This window comes from Gopherus flavomarginatus, chromosome 3 (assembly GCF_025201925.1).
Source record: "Gopherus flavomarginatus isolate rGopFla2 chromosome 3, rGopFla2.mat.asm, whole genome shotgun sequence".
Lineage (NCBI taxonomy): Eukaryota > Metazoa > Chordata > Testudines > Testudinidae > Gopherus > Gopherus flavomarginatus.
In genome coordinates, this window is record NC_066619.1 from 23,931,146 (window position 1) to 23,946,103 (window position 14,958).

Below are 14,958 nucleotides of genomic sequence, written 5' to 3' on the forward strand. Positions count from 1 at the left end.
GTCTACTGCACCAAACAAACGAGAATATTTTTATATAGCCACATCTTCATGAGAAGACATAATTTTGAATTCTAAATTCAAAATACAATGCAACACAGCAGTTACCTGGTAACAGGTGAAGATTTACTTCCTTTTCTATGGGTTCCTTTTTGTGTATTTCCTAAAACAAAAGAAAAGAAGAGTCATTGTTCCTTTGTAAAGAACTTTGATACATTAGTACCATTTACAGAATGATTTTCTTAAACGTAAACACTAGATTACCTCAGGGATCTGCTCAAGAGGCAGGAAAAAAAAAAGTTTTAAACTTTTCAGTTTGTAAGAGAGAAGAGATAGGGATATTTAAAAGGACACCATCCACTTGAAATAAATGTCAGAACAGAGCTAGAAGCTGAGGCCCCAACACCTCACACAATATTTGTAGTTTTACAGTAGTCTTTGCAATATTAGTAATTTTTCAAATTTAAAAAAAGGTGTTACTCGTCTAGTTTGTGAAAGATCTGAATAAGAATGCTGTCAAACACAAAGTAAAACTGAAGAGATATTTTCCATCTGATATTTCAATTATTAATAACTTTAGGTAAAAAAATATTCTAGGTAGAAGTGTGACTTTTTCCCTTTTTAAAACACACAGAGTTTGGCAGTAGTTCTTAAAGGTTATTTGCCCACCAGCAACTCAGATATTTAAGTTGGTGGCTAGCAAACATAATGTGAAACTACATGTTTTTTTAAAATGAAGATTAAATCTCTGTGCTGGGAACCAAACTAGTATCCAGTTCAGGACTGAGTAAAAAAAGATATTAAATAAAAAGCCAGCATCACCGCCATTGGTACCTTTAGCACAAGTAACAGCACAAGAAGGTAGAAATTTCTTGAGTAAAATTTAGTTTCTGTAACTTCCCCACTCCCAAAGTTACACATCCACTACAGTCTCCATACAAAACAAATCTGTCAGAACTATAGCATTAGCATGGAAGTTATGTAGCATCTTTCAACTACCATGAAGCTTTATATTTAGCAACTATAATGTAACAAGCAAACAAGGGAGTAAAATATGTAAGTTACACCTAAAAAGCACTGTCACTTTAAAGAGATCTCGCAGTAAGTGACTCCAGAAGCTCAGACAGAAATCCTTAACACACACCGAACATGGCATATTTCAATTAAGAGTCACACACACAGCATAACCCAGACGAGCTTGCCAGAGAAGGTCTTAATATTAATTACACTAGCCTTAGTGCTACTCAGCCTGATTAGTGCAACTTTACTGTAGCCTCCCAAGATCAAAGAACACAATCCTTCCTGCTCAGGCAGTTCAGAATGTCCCCTCTTCCCGCTGGAGTCACAATGAACAGCTTTACCTAACATGCATTAGGAGCCCTCGTGGAGAACTATTGGTTATCTGGAAAACCCAAGGAACCACAGCTGTTGCAAACTAAGCTTAGTTTGTGCCCAGTATTCTAACAAGAGATTGTGACAACCAAGAAAGCCAGTTGTGACATTTATTAAAGGTCAAAATAAGGGAAGAGTAAACAGTATGCCTGAGTCTTGTCAAGCTAAGCATGAAGGAAGAGAAATACCTCCTGGCACAAAGACAAAATTAAAAACTTACATACATGCATATAAATACAGATACTAGTTATCCAGACCCAAAAGAACCTACATGCAAAATGGTGAAGTTATTTATCAGCCTCTAACAAGGCAAAGGATATGTTTAAACAGCCAAGAAAAACTGCCAGCCAACTGTGGCTTGCGGGGCTCTGGCTGAGGGGCTGTGCAGATTTTCGAGTTTGGGGCTGGAGTCCAAGCTCTGGAACCCTCCCATGCTACAGGATCCCAGAGTTGCCTGGCATGGCCAGCTGCAGGTTTTCCTTTGCTGTGTAGACATACCAAAACGACTTTTTGCAGGTCAGCAGCAAAAAGTATTGAGTGCTGGGACAGAAGACAGAAAAAGTAGTCATCCTTGTAAAAAAGCAAGGTAAGGCAATCATGGAAAAAAATTTGAGCCAGAAGACGACAGCTAACAGAAGAAGGGGAAAAATAACAGATACTTGTGTGCATTTATTATATAATCATGAAAGAAAGTTTAAAACATTTAAATGAAACTGAAGAGTTCAGACATTCAGAAGTGCTTTTAAACCAACAAAGTTGGTCTACAGGCAGCAACTCCAGTACTTAACTAAACCAGACCACATTGCATCAAACCTCCACACACACATGCACGGACATAAGGAAAAAGGAGGACTATTTCTCCCCACTGTTGAAGCTTCACCAGTTGGCAAGACTATTGCTATCACTGATGAAGAACTACAGTTCCCATTTTTCAGAACACACGTATGCACAGCCAACTCTGCAATTCCTGTTTGCTTAGTTCATGTGCACACACCAGCCAGCTTCTCCTTCTGATGGACAAACATGAGCTTATTTTTAAAAGAAACATCAATGTTTTCCTATTAAACTTGGCTTCAGCAGTCTAATATACATAAGAGTTAAGACTATTTAAAAGAACTCTCTCTGTTTCAAAACTGTATGGCTATGAATGTTAGTTTATTCTGTGAAGATTACTTGCAGCTCACTAGCAGGTAGTTGGCAAAATTAGACCAAAAAAATTATTCACCTAAATCAATGGGAACACCAGTGAGTTTTTGAAAATTTATGTTAATCAGTTAACACAAAGTGAAACACTTACAAGAGACTGCCTTTAAAAGGGATCAGCTAGAATCTCTTAAATGTATAGCTGCAGTCCTGTGAACAGAAGCAGGCAAAACAAGATGGCCTTTTTAGTTGAAGGTGATCTACAAAGAAAAAAAAAAAAGTCCTTTTTGATCTTTTATAAGGCAACCTGAAAGGTTTTCCCCAAAGAATGTTTTCTGTATTAGAAATTCAAGTTGCATCTGCTTGAGAAACCTGGTATGAACTGGTAACACACCTGAGTGTGACAACTATTGTTAACAAGTAGTTTAACAGTCTGGTTGATACCTTGATAATTTCAGCTATAAACAGATATAAAATTTGAGAAATTGTTTAGCTGCTAAAGATTTAATCTTCTCACCCTCTCAATTAAGGAATGAGTTCAAAATATATATCTCAGACATCCAGAACAATATCCTGGAAAATAAGGAAGGACCAGACTTTACATGCCTTACTTTATAAGAAAAAACAAGAAAAGACACTTTCAAACAAGTCAGGCCTTCCTTCTACATCAGGTAGAAAGAGGGCACAAGCTCATTTTTAAGAAACATCTCTGAAGGTCAACTTCAGCAGATATGTTGTATACTCAAGGGGTCACAAGGGTCTTTACTATTAGTATGCAGGAATTTTACATTAAGGTGAACGGCATCCCAAGAAGTGACTGACTGTTTCCTTTTCTTTAGCCTTATTCCCTGGACCAGAACACCTCGAGCTTGACCTTTACATTAGACTTTCTTTTACTGAAAAAGCTGGGATAGGAATAGACGCACATTTTTCAGAGTGCAGGTTATCTTCTTCTGAAAAGCCTGGACAGCATGTGACAATTAAAAATAGATTTATAGTTTTTAATATTAGAATGTTTTAATCTAGTACCTTGTGTACAAATCTATTGCTTCCTTCTCATTTATTTTGGAGCAGATTAGGTAACCTTTTCTCTTTGCCTGATGGCCCTGGGGGGGGGGGGGGAAGACATACTCCAACTGTTCCTAGACAAATGGCAACCTCCAACAAGTCATCTTAAGCCTTTAAACTCATATTTATCAGCTAGAAGTTATCTTGTTTCAGTCATAGTTCATAGGAACTGATTGAGAAACTATGGAATTTTCTGTTGGGGCTCTATGGATTTGCTGTTTCATCTCAAGTTCTGGATAGTTCCCAGTACAGAAAGATTGCTTGCAGTCCCTGAACCAAAGCAACCCAAAATTTCTTGAATGAAGAATAGCTACTATAGCTGTTATACCTGCAAAAAAAAACCCAAAACTCCGGCATTCCATACCAAGCAACCAAAAATCAGCCTGTGCTGCAGGATGATATCAAATAAAGACATCTTCCCCTTCATTCCAGCTTTAATAAGAGTTCTCTGTGAAACAGCCTCGGAAGCCTGAACCTCCAGGAACATCAGTTAGACTGGGAATAGCATTAGGGCATGTCTACATTAGAAACATTTTGGGGTGTTTGTGTATCTGTTATCTGCAATAACTGTGATGTAAGCAGTGCACACACGCTGCACTGTTAAGATGATTAAGGTACTTTTGCCTTGTATCAATGCAGCTACACAGTACAGCAATGTTTCAAAATAAGTATTCTGGTGGGACATCTTGTGGTTTATTGCTCCATCACTGTTATGCATTCTGGGATTTTTTGACTGCAGTGGCTAGAATTCAGATGAGCCTGTACACACTCCACTCTCCAAAGGGCAACGAAGTCCAGGACATACTCCTGATGACTGAGCAGTCATAACAGGTATGTGAATCCACACGAGCTGGAACCACAAAGGACAGCACATGGCTGCACGCCAGCTTTTAAATAGGAAAGTGACATCCGTTCAGGATAACCCCGGAGAAGCTGCAGGTATATAAGTAAACAAAACAACAATCCAGGTAATGGGCAAAGCTCTGTATGATAGAAGTGGAAGGACTTGGCAGATATGCAACAGTTGTTCAGGACAGAGATGTATCCACACCTACTTTGTGGTAGGTACTCTCATCCCACTTCCCTGGAAGTGGGTTTTTTAAGTGGGTTCAATAACATACTTTAAAATGCCAGATGACTCGCACTAGAAGATTCTGTATGTGGACACAAGTCACTAAAGAAAAGTAAGTTAACCCGCAATAAACGTCAAATGTAGACAAGCCCTTGTCTTATAGCATATGTATGAGTGCAGTTTCCTCACCTGGAGTACTATGATGCAGAAAAGCATTTATATTTTCCACAAAAAATGACAAATGTTTTGAAGATAAAGCCCATGAAGATCAGATTACCTTATCCTAATACTATAGATGTTTGCACTACCTAGTTGGTTGATTAACTAGAGTTCAGTCAATAAAGCATATCCAAATCAAGTGCTGCCCATGAGGACCAATTCCTGTGAGCTCCACTAAGGAAGGGATATTATTCATAATGTACAGTTTGTGAAAATTAACTAGTTCTACAAACTGCAAATTAGATATTGTCTTTATTACATAACTGTTCAGAAGTAAAATCTGAGATCTTTTTGCAAAGCCTAGATAAATTTAGCTTTCCAGCAACACTTATCTTAGCCAAAGTCAGCAAGTGGTGGCAGCCAAGCTATAGATAGAATCATAGGACTGGAAGGAACTTCAACAGATCATCTAGTCCAGTTCCCTGCAATCATATCATTAAGTATTATCTAGACCATCCCTGACAGGTGTTTGTCTAATTTGCTCTTAAAAGTCTTCAATGATGGAGTTTCCTAGGCAATTTATTCCAGTGCTTAAGTATCCTGACAGTTAGGAATCAAGACATCTACCAATATCCTAAATCCTTTTAATTGGGTTTCAGATTTTTTTGACACACAGCACAAACTACTACTAACCTGCTTACAGGACATAACTGGGATAGATATTACAGCATTATCATGATTGAAATCATTTCTCTCCAAAAGGAACATAAGAACGGCCATACTGGGTCAGACCAAAGGTCCATCCAGCCCAGTATCCTGTCTCCTGACAGTGGCCAATGCCAGGTGCCCCAGAAGGAGTGAACCTAACAAGTAATGATCAAGGAGCATGAATGTAGTGCTGGGCAACTACTCCTCTTCCCCAAAAAACCTCACTTGGACAATCCCATTAATATCTACCATATCACTGTTTGGAGATGTAGTGAGATGTCAACAATATGACAAACATATTTAGCTGCATTATTTTCCACAGGTATAACTAACACCATCACAGGGATGTCACAATGCCTTCCATGACATCTAACACTAAATCCATGCATAACTGAAGAGATATTTGTAGGAAGAGGGAAAACATTCTGAAGAACTAGTCAAGACACCGACTTCCCTCTCAAAGGTGTCTTCCTCCACTAAAAGCAATATGCAGCCTAGGAGTCTTAGTAACAGGGCTGAATAACCAGGTAGCACCAGTGGCAAAGAGTAACTTCTTTCATCTCCAACTTTCTAGGAAGCATAATTTCCTCCTGGCCAGAGCAATCCAAACAGAAGCATTGCAAAGGCTCTAGCTTGTGCAGCGGGGATCTGCCTGCCTCTTCAATAGGTCAGACCACCACAAGTATTTCACTCATGTGTTCCATTCCATTCAGTAGTTCTTAGCCCACAGCTTCTCCTTCAAAGACATCAATAGGGTCAGAAAAAGAAAAAGCTATCACAACTATCATGAATTGTCAAAACAGCTGCCTCAAAGAAGCACAACGAAGCTTACAAAGTACATGAGTAGAGCCCCGTACGAATACAAAATTTGTATCTGCATCTGAGCTGCAAAAATGGTCTGCAGATAGAAAGCCACATCCGTAAATCAGTCTGAGAGGTGGTAGCTAGGTTGACGGAAAATTCTTCAGTTGACCTAGCTGCAGCTATACCAGGGGCTGGATCGATCTAACTACGGCGCTAAGGGCACAAAATTTTCATAGCTCCAAGCAACACAGCAAAGTCGATCTAATTTTTAAGCACAGACTACAAACTGTAATTTGAGAATTAAGAAAGTTTTAAGTCCTTAGGACTGAAAGTTACATCAGTCTGCATTTGGAAAATTAACATAAATTTAGTTTGATACAGCTGAGACCTGTCCCTAGTCATCTCAATGTGCATGTTAACTATTAAACCCAATAAATAACTTTAAAGGACACAACTGTGTCCTCAAACAAAGTGCACAACTGTGTATCTAGTTTGCATTCAACCAGTACAACAGTGTGAATAAATGGAGTAATTGCATGGGTGGAGACTGGATATGTTGCAGAAGCAATGCATTGGGAGGGAGTTGCCCAGATTTCTGCCTTAGCCCTGTTTCCTCCCTGTGGAGGAATGTAGGACAGGGCTAGTAGTGACACCAGGAGCTCTGTACCCTGCTGGGCAGCTTCCCCAACATGGTCCGCATAAGGGGAGGGCAGGAGAGCTGCTCCTGTTGATTCACTGCACAATCCATGTGGGGAAACTGACTAGCAGGCACAGGTTACCTTCAGTTTCTGCTCTCTCCCCTAGCCAGTCCCCTAGGTAGGCACACAGCAATGTTCAGGGGTGGAGGAGAAGTGACGCCAGCCAGGTGTGCTCTGTGTAAGGGGAGGGCAGGACAGCAGAGACCAAGGAGAGACAGGCAGCTGAGCTGCTTCCCAAGTGTCTGTGCAGTCTACAGCCCAGCTGAGTTACTCCTAGGGGAACTGGAATTCAGCCTGGCTCAACTGCTAAGGGGGTGGGGGAAATGGGACTTCCTCTTCCCCTACAGCAGCTGGGGCCAACCCACAGGAAACTCCCTGGTTGGAGGCAGCTCTACCCACACCCCACCCTGCTTCCTGCCCCCATCACTTCAGCCTCAGGGAGGAGGGGTCACTGTAGGGCATCTGCCCAACCCACCTGCATCCAGATCGTCCCCCCTCCCCACACACACACAGTCCCCTGCACCTGAATCCCCATCTCACCAAGCCTCACCCCCTGTATCTGGACCACCCCCGTAGAGCACCCCCCCTGACCTGAAACCCCCACACAGCTCCCCTGCACCTGAATCCCCAAGACCCACCTCCTGCATCCAGAACTCCCCTGCACCCAGATCCTCCTGCCGAGCCCCACCCCTGCACCCAGACCCCCCTGCCAAGTCCCCTCATACCTGAATCCCCACCCAAAGCCACCACATCAAGTCCCATCCCCCACACTCAGATCCCCCTACCAATCCCCACACACTGTCCCAGCAAATATAGAAGTCAAACTATGCCTATGAGTAATTGTTCACAAACAAAAACTAGATAGAATAGTGGTCCTGAAAGTGTGGAATTCCCCAAACAACTACTTTGCTAAGTTTAACTTTAACAATTAGGGTAAGTCTACACTATGGGATTATTCCAATTTTACATAAACCGGTTTTATAAAACAGATTGTATAAAGTCGAGTGCACGCGGCCACACTAAGCACATTAATTCGGCGGTGTGCGTCCATGGTCCGAGGCTAGCGTCGATTTCCGGAGCGTTGCACTGTGGGTAGCTATTCCGTAGCTATCCCATAGTTCCCAGTCTCCCCCGCCCCTTAGAATTCTGGGTTGAGAGCCTGGTGGCTGATGCAAAAAAATCATTGTCGCGGGTGGTTCTAGGTAAATGTCGTCAGTCATTCCTTCCTCTGGGAAAGCAATGGCAGACAATCATTTCAAGCCCTTTTCCCCTGGATTGCCCTGGCAGATGCCATAGCACGGCAATCATGGAGCCCGTTCAGCTTTTTTTTTTTTTTTTTTTTTTTTTAAAACACAGTCACCGTATGTGTAGTGGATGCCGTGGACAGAGGCGATACTCCAGTGCTACACAGCAGCATTCATTTGCTTTTGCATGATAGCAGAGACGGTTATCAGTTGTTCTGTACCGTCTGCTGCCGGTGTAAGTTGGCAATGAGATGATGGTTATCTGTCCTTCTGTACTGTCTGCTGCTATCATGGATGCCCCTGGCTGAGATCAGCCGGGGAGCAAAGGCAAAACTGGGAATGACTCCCCGAGTCAATCCCTCCTTTATGGTTTCTAAAAAAAGAGTCAGTCCTGCCTAGAATATGGGGCAAGTGTACTAGAGAACCAGTGTATCAGAGAGCACAGCTGCTTCGTGTCAGATCCCGCAGAAATGATGAGCTACATGCCATTCATGAGGGGGGCCCCTGCAACAACCCCACCCGTTGCTTCTCTCCTCCCCCAACCTTCCTGGGTTACTGTGGCAGTGTCCCCCCCATTTGTGTCATGAAGTTATAAAGAATGCAGGAATAACAAACAGTGACTTGTTAGTGAGATAAAATGAGGGGGAGGCAGCCTCCAGCTGCTATGACAGTCCAGGCAGGACAGAATCTTTTCTTTACACATGAAAGGGAGGGGACTGATGGAGCTCAGCCCCCAGTTACTATGATGAGGATGGTTACCAGCCGTTCTGTACCATCTACTGGGAATGACCGAGAATCATTCCTATTTTCACCCAGGCATCCCCAGCCAGCCTCACCTGAAACCAGCCAGGAGCACTCACGGGTTGATAACAAGGACTGCTACCAGTCCTACTGCACCGTCTGCCACAGGGCAGGGGAGAGGAGTGGATACTGCTCTTCACTGCTGCAGCATCGCGTCTACCAGCAGCATTCAGTAGACATAGGGTGACACTGAAAGAAGTCAAGAAACAATTTCTTTCCCTCTTCTTTCACGTGGGGTGGGTGGGGGAGTAAATTGACGAGCTATTCCCTGAACCACACCGGACAATGTGTTTGAACCTACAGGCATTGGGAGCTCAGCCAAGAATGCAAATACTTTTCGGAGACTGCTGTGGACTGTGGGATAGCTGGAGTCCTCAGCCCGTCCCCCTCCTCCATGAGCATTCATTTGAGTCTCTGGCTTCCTGTTACACTTGTCACGCAGCACTGTGTAGCCTGGAGATTTTTTTTTCAAATGCTTTGGCATTTCGTATTCTGTAACGGAGCTTTGATAGAACAGATTTGTTTCCCCATACAGTGATCAGATCTAGTATCTCCTGTACGGTCCATGCTGGAGCTCTTTTTGGATTTGGGACTGCATCGCCACCCGTGCTGATCAGATCTCCACGCTGGGCAAACAGGAAATGAAAATCAAAATTTTGCGGGGCTTTTCCTGTTTACCTGGCCACTGCATCCGAGTTCAGATTGCTGCCCAGAGCAGTCACAGTGGTGCACTGTGGGATACCGCCCGGAGGCCAATACCGTCGATTTGCGGCCACACTAACTCTAATCCAATATGGTAATACCAATTTTAGCGCTACTCCTCTTGTCAGGGAGGAGTACAGAAACTGATTTAAAGAGCCCTTTATATCGATATAAAGGGCCTCGTAGTGTGGACGGGTACAGCGTTAAATCGGTTTAACGCTGCTAAAATCGGTTTAAACGTGTAGTGTAGACCAGGCCTTAGTTAGGAAGATCCTGAGGTATAGAGTAATTTTCTTCAGGAGAAGAAATGTTTATTGGAAAGGATCCATTGAAAATGGGGTCTTATAGAAGGGAGAGAATTATGTTCAGACAGGTGTGAATCAGGAAAACATTAAGATTGTTTTGAGGTTAAAAGAAAATGAAAGACCTAGTAGCATGTGTTTTGTCCAGAAGAGGCCCTAGTCAGGTTATACAGGAGACCTGGTACTGAACTTTAAAATTCAAACCATGCAGAGAAAGTGTCTTTGGTTACACTGAACACTCTGAGGACATGTGATCGCACACTGACCTGCCAGAAAGGTTGCTTTGAACTGCAAGAGAAAGGATTTTACTATGAAAAGTAATCAGACTTTATTTTGGCATTATGTTTACAGATTGTGCATTCTATAAATACAAGATCTGGGCAGGGACTGTCTTCACTGTCTCTTGTACAGCACACAATAATACACTGTCTGTGTTTAGTAGTCTAGACATGTTTGCTTCTATTATGATTTTCTTCATGATCAACAGGCTATTCTTTAGTTTAGGGCAACTTGAATTTTGTTCAGAGAACTTTTTGGCTGAACCCAGAAAAAGCAAAACGGAGACGGACAATGATGTCAGGTCATAAGCACAGAAAAAACAGGATCACAGATAGTCTGGAGAGGGTGTTTGTGTGCCCATGCAGAGATAACCTACAAGATATCAGGCACAGTTCCAGATTCTTCATATATTCAAAATCAAGAATTACATGTAAAGGAAGAAAGGAGAGATGGAAGCAGTAAGAAACAAACCAAAAACTGCCTACATAATATCAGCATCTCCAAAATACAAAAGTCCTAAGAACAAAAAGAGGCTCAAGTGAAGTCATCTAAGACAGGGAAATTGAGTCTGGATAGAGTGAGGAGTGGGGAAAAAGAGAAGTCTCAGCACATCTGATGGCAGATTTTATATTTCATGAAGTTTTAGGCACTTCTCACCTCAAAGAGAAGTGGACAAAGATAACTGATCTAACATATGCTTCAATGACTGAACAAGAAGGTGGAAACCAAGGAGTCTAACTAGGTCACTTCATACCCATTTAGTTCTTAAGCATGTGACTGCTTTGAACATGTATGCTAGATAAAAAAAGAGCTGTCAAAACTCCCACAATTTCTTATTTGTACATAGCAGTGGATATTCCAGACTGCAAAAACTACGAAAATGAGTTGTGTTAGGAGTGAATGAGCATTCATCTGTAATTAATGCTATAGTACATGCAAGATCATTAAAGCAATGTAAAGTGTACAACACTTAAGTCAGAACATTCCAAAGCTAAAGTTATTCTGGAAATGTTAATTGTCATAATGCTCATATATAGTATTTTCAATGCCTTCCCTTGTCAAATGCAAGCCTTAAGTCATAGTATATTACTTATCAAGGTATATGGAATGCACCATGAAGAAAAAAAGAAACAGACTATGCAATGTTGCTAATCAAACATGACAGGATGGAACTCTTGCTATCATCTTATTTCAATGCTTAGTTTTTCAACATTACTGTTTTTGCTTTTAGTTTCCTGTGAGTTTAAAAAAAGAATTTGGCACTAGTCTGCTTGCAAAGCTTTTGAACTCTACAATGCATTCAACTTACAGCACACAGGTGCGTATCTATATATAATTCAAACAGACATCACAAATCAAAGCCAATTTCTCAAACCAAGTAAATTCTTACTGAAGACCAATGGCTCATGTGCATGTCATATTAATTTACTAGTTTAACAAACAAAGATCTATTAAAAATGCTTAGCAACCTTAACCATCATTTAAGCTATCAAATATCTGTTATAGATATAACCTGTTGGATTTTTCACAGATTACTACTATTGGTAAATATATTTCAGTCTGGAAAGTGTTAGGTCTCCTGATTTGAATAAGATAATAAAATATGAATTTCAGCTGTACATGTGCATTTCAGAGTCTTCCTTTGCCTTGCAAGGCCTAACCAAAATCTAGACAAACCAAACTTCAGCTTTTCAAGTCATGCTTTGAGAAAAGCAGGACCTAAAAGGAGGTACTGATAAATTACAGCATGTGTGCACTTAATCTTCAATTGTTTTGTGACACTATTAGGCACAAATCTGGATTAAGGACTTCATGTACAATAGAAGCCCAGAGTTATGAACTGACTGGTCAACCACATACTTCATTTGGAACTGGAAATAAGCAAATAGAGAGACACACACAAACACACACTTCGCCAAAAAAAAAAAAAAAAAAAAAAAAAAAAAAAAAAAAAAAAAAAAAAGCGCGCAAATACAGTACATAACTGTGTTAAATGTAAACTACTAAAAAATAAAGGGAAAGTTTAAAAAAAGATTTGACAAGGTAAGAAAACGCTTTTTGTGCTTGTTTCATTTGAATTAAGACGGTTAAAAGGAGCATTTTTCTTCTGCATAATACAGCTTTGAAACTTTACTAAGTCAATGATCAGTTGTAAACCTCTGAATGAACAACCATAATTTTTTGTTCAGAGTTACGAACATTTCAGAGTTACAAACAACTTCTATTCCTGAGGTGTTTGAAACTATGAGGTTCTACTGTAAGTAAAACTGTTAAACACATTTAAACTATGCCATGTTGTTGTAGCCCAGGTAGAGATAAACAACCTAAAAGATATCAGGTCACCTGAAGAAGAGCTCTATGTAAGCTCGAAAGCTTCTCTCTCTCACCAACAGAAGTTGGTCCAATAAAAGATATTACCTCACCCACCTTGTCTCTCTGAACATATCTGAATTGATGCAATAAAAAAGCATAGATTTTAATGAAACTGGATCAAGCAAGCCTAAAATCTGCATAGCTTAAATTTGAAGAACTATTCTCTCTAGTGCTAAGTTATAAATCTCTATTATTGATTTATATATAGTGACAAATTGAAGTGGGGGAGAGTGTGGTGCTAGAGTCTAATGATAGTCTTCAATGCATGTTTACTAAATGCAAGCTATGAGACTTGAGTATTACCTAATATTTCCATGACTTATTCAGACTGTTGCTGAGCAATATAGGAAGTGCTTTAACAAACAAATTGTAAACTACACACATATTCCAATCCAAGAGTAAAGGTGGCCAGGAGGCTACCACTATCGTGAAAATGCAGAATACTTCAGTGCTGCAAAAACTAGGTCTCTGCTGTAAAAAGATCAGTTTAAAGAGAATTGCACTAATATTAGACTTGCTTTGAATTTCAGATTTTCTTCTATACCTATCAATGTAGGGCTGAACTGATAGCTTTCTTAATCACATCCCTTTCCTTAACAACCATACTTTTCATCCCCAAGTGATATTTACAAAATATTTTTGAATTGCCTAAGAAGATTTGATACTTAAAAAAAAATGATGCTGCAGTTTAAATTTTAATTTGGACTCTTTGGATAGAAAATGGGACTTGGTGACAGTATATTTGCAGTTGCTTTTATTATTCACATTTAACATTTGAAGACCATTTCAAGAACACACTTACCCTTGGCTTGATAGCAGTTGGTAACACTTGCAGTTTAGAGGAACAATTTATGGTATTTAGTTATAACATTTTCATGTATCCTGCCTCTAGTGCTTTTGTCCTACCTCTTTTCCCAGTTCACTCCATTATTCACTATCTTATCAGATCATGGTGTATATTTCCCTGTATGGTTTCCTTGCCTGCTCCTTCTTTTTACGCTTTCCTCTTTTCCTGCATCATTATTTAGCTCTTCTTGCTTCTTCAACTCTTCTCTCCAACCACACTAGCCCACATTTCTAACTGTTTCCTCTGTTTCTAACCCTAACCCATTCTCGACCTCCTGCAACAACCTTCATGCCAGTACATATAGTAAGTGCTCCAGCCCATATTTCTTGCCCTCATCCGATCCTGTAAGAACAATGACAGATGTCTCATGTAAGATCTCTCAAAAGCCATCGCTGTAGACATTTGAACACAAAGAAATGTACCCTGCGTAAGAGGGAGCATCATAACTGACCAGGATTATGGATTTGCTGTAATGGGGCCTGACAAAGGTAAGAAAATCATCTATACAGCAGAGAGTCCCAAAGTGGACTCAGAATTGCAGAAGCCAGGGTCATCGTATCTGGAATAAGCATTCCTGCTATACTTCAACTGCCAACAATATTCCATGAGGGACACAAACCTTTTCCTATGGATGAGAACTAGGATTCCTTTCCTTCCCAATACTGCTCAGCAGGATGGATAAAAATTTTATATCAAAAATAAAATTTGAAATGGACAACCTATATTAAGGCCTAACTGTATTATAATCTATTAAAATCATTAAAAGAAAACCAAAAATTAGAACATTACATGTTTGCTGCTAAGTTTTAAAGAGAGTCAAACCACTGAACTGATGGAAGTCACTAGCTAAACACTTGGAACCAGAGTTTGTTCAAATACTAAAATCAAACTTTGATAGCCATAGCTTCTTCCACAGGTGCAGAGAGAATATTTTCCTTTCAGTTTATTCAATTACTTCACTTCAGTGACTAGTTCATTCAAAGTTAAGAAACCGACTGGGAGTTAAAAAAGCAGGAAAGCTTGTTTATACAAAAAGTAAAACCAAATTTAGTGTAAAGGGTAAAATATGTTGCTTGCAACTAAATATAACAGTTGCCAAATAATACAAATGCAAAACATGATTAAAATTGATTTAAATCAATCCACCCCATTGCAGAGGAATTTTCATGGCTCCCAGTTAGATTAGGGATGACACTTGTGCAAAGTCACCAATGTCCTTGATGCTGTTATAAAGAACAAATTTCACAGAGAGAGGACTAATCTAAAAGACAGAATTTATTGGGTGGCCTAGAGAAAAGGGCTAACTTGTAGTTTTTTCCATTTATCACAACCTAAGTGTCCCAAAAGTGAGTGAGGTTTTTAGGAGTGA

General features: G+C 40.3%; 1 protein-coding gene across 1 annotated transcript in view; it reads right to left on the bottom strand.

The window, feature by feature from the left end:
* The window catches only part of MTMR12 (myotubularin related protein 12), a 76,023-nt gene that overhangs the window by 54,741 nt on the left and 6,324 nt on the right, over window positions 1-14,958 (bottom strand). The window contains exon 2 of the mRNA XM_050944672.1: window positions 106-160. Coding sequence (XP_050800629.1) covers window positions 106-160 — 55 coding nt within the window. The remainder of the gene's footprint in view (window positions 1-105; window positions 161-14,958) is intronic.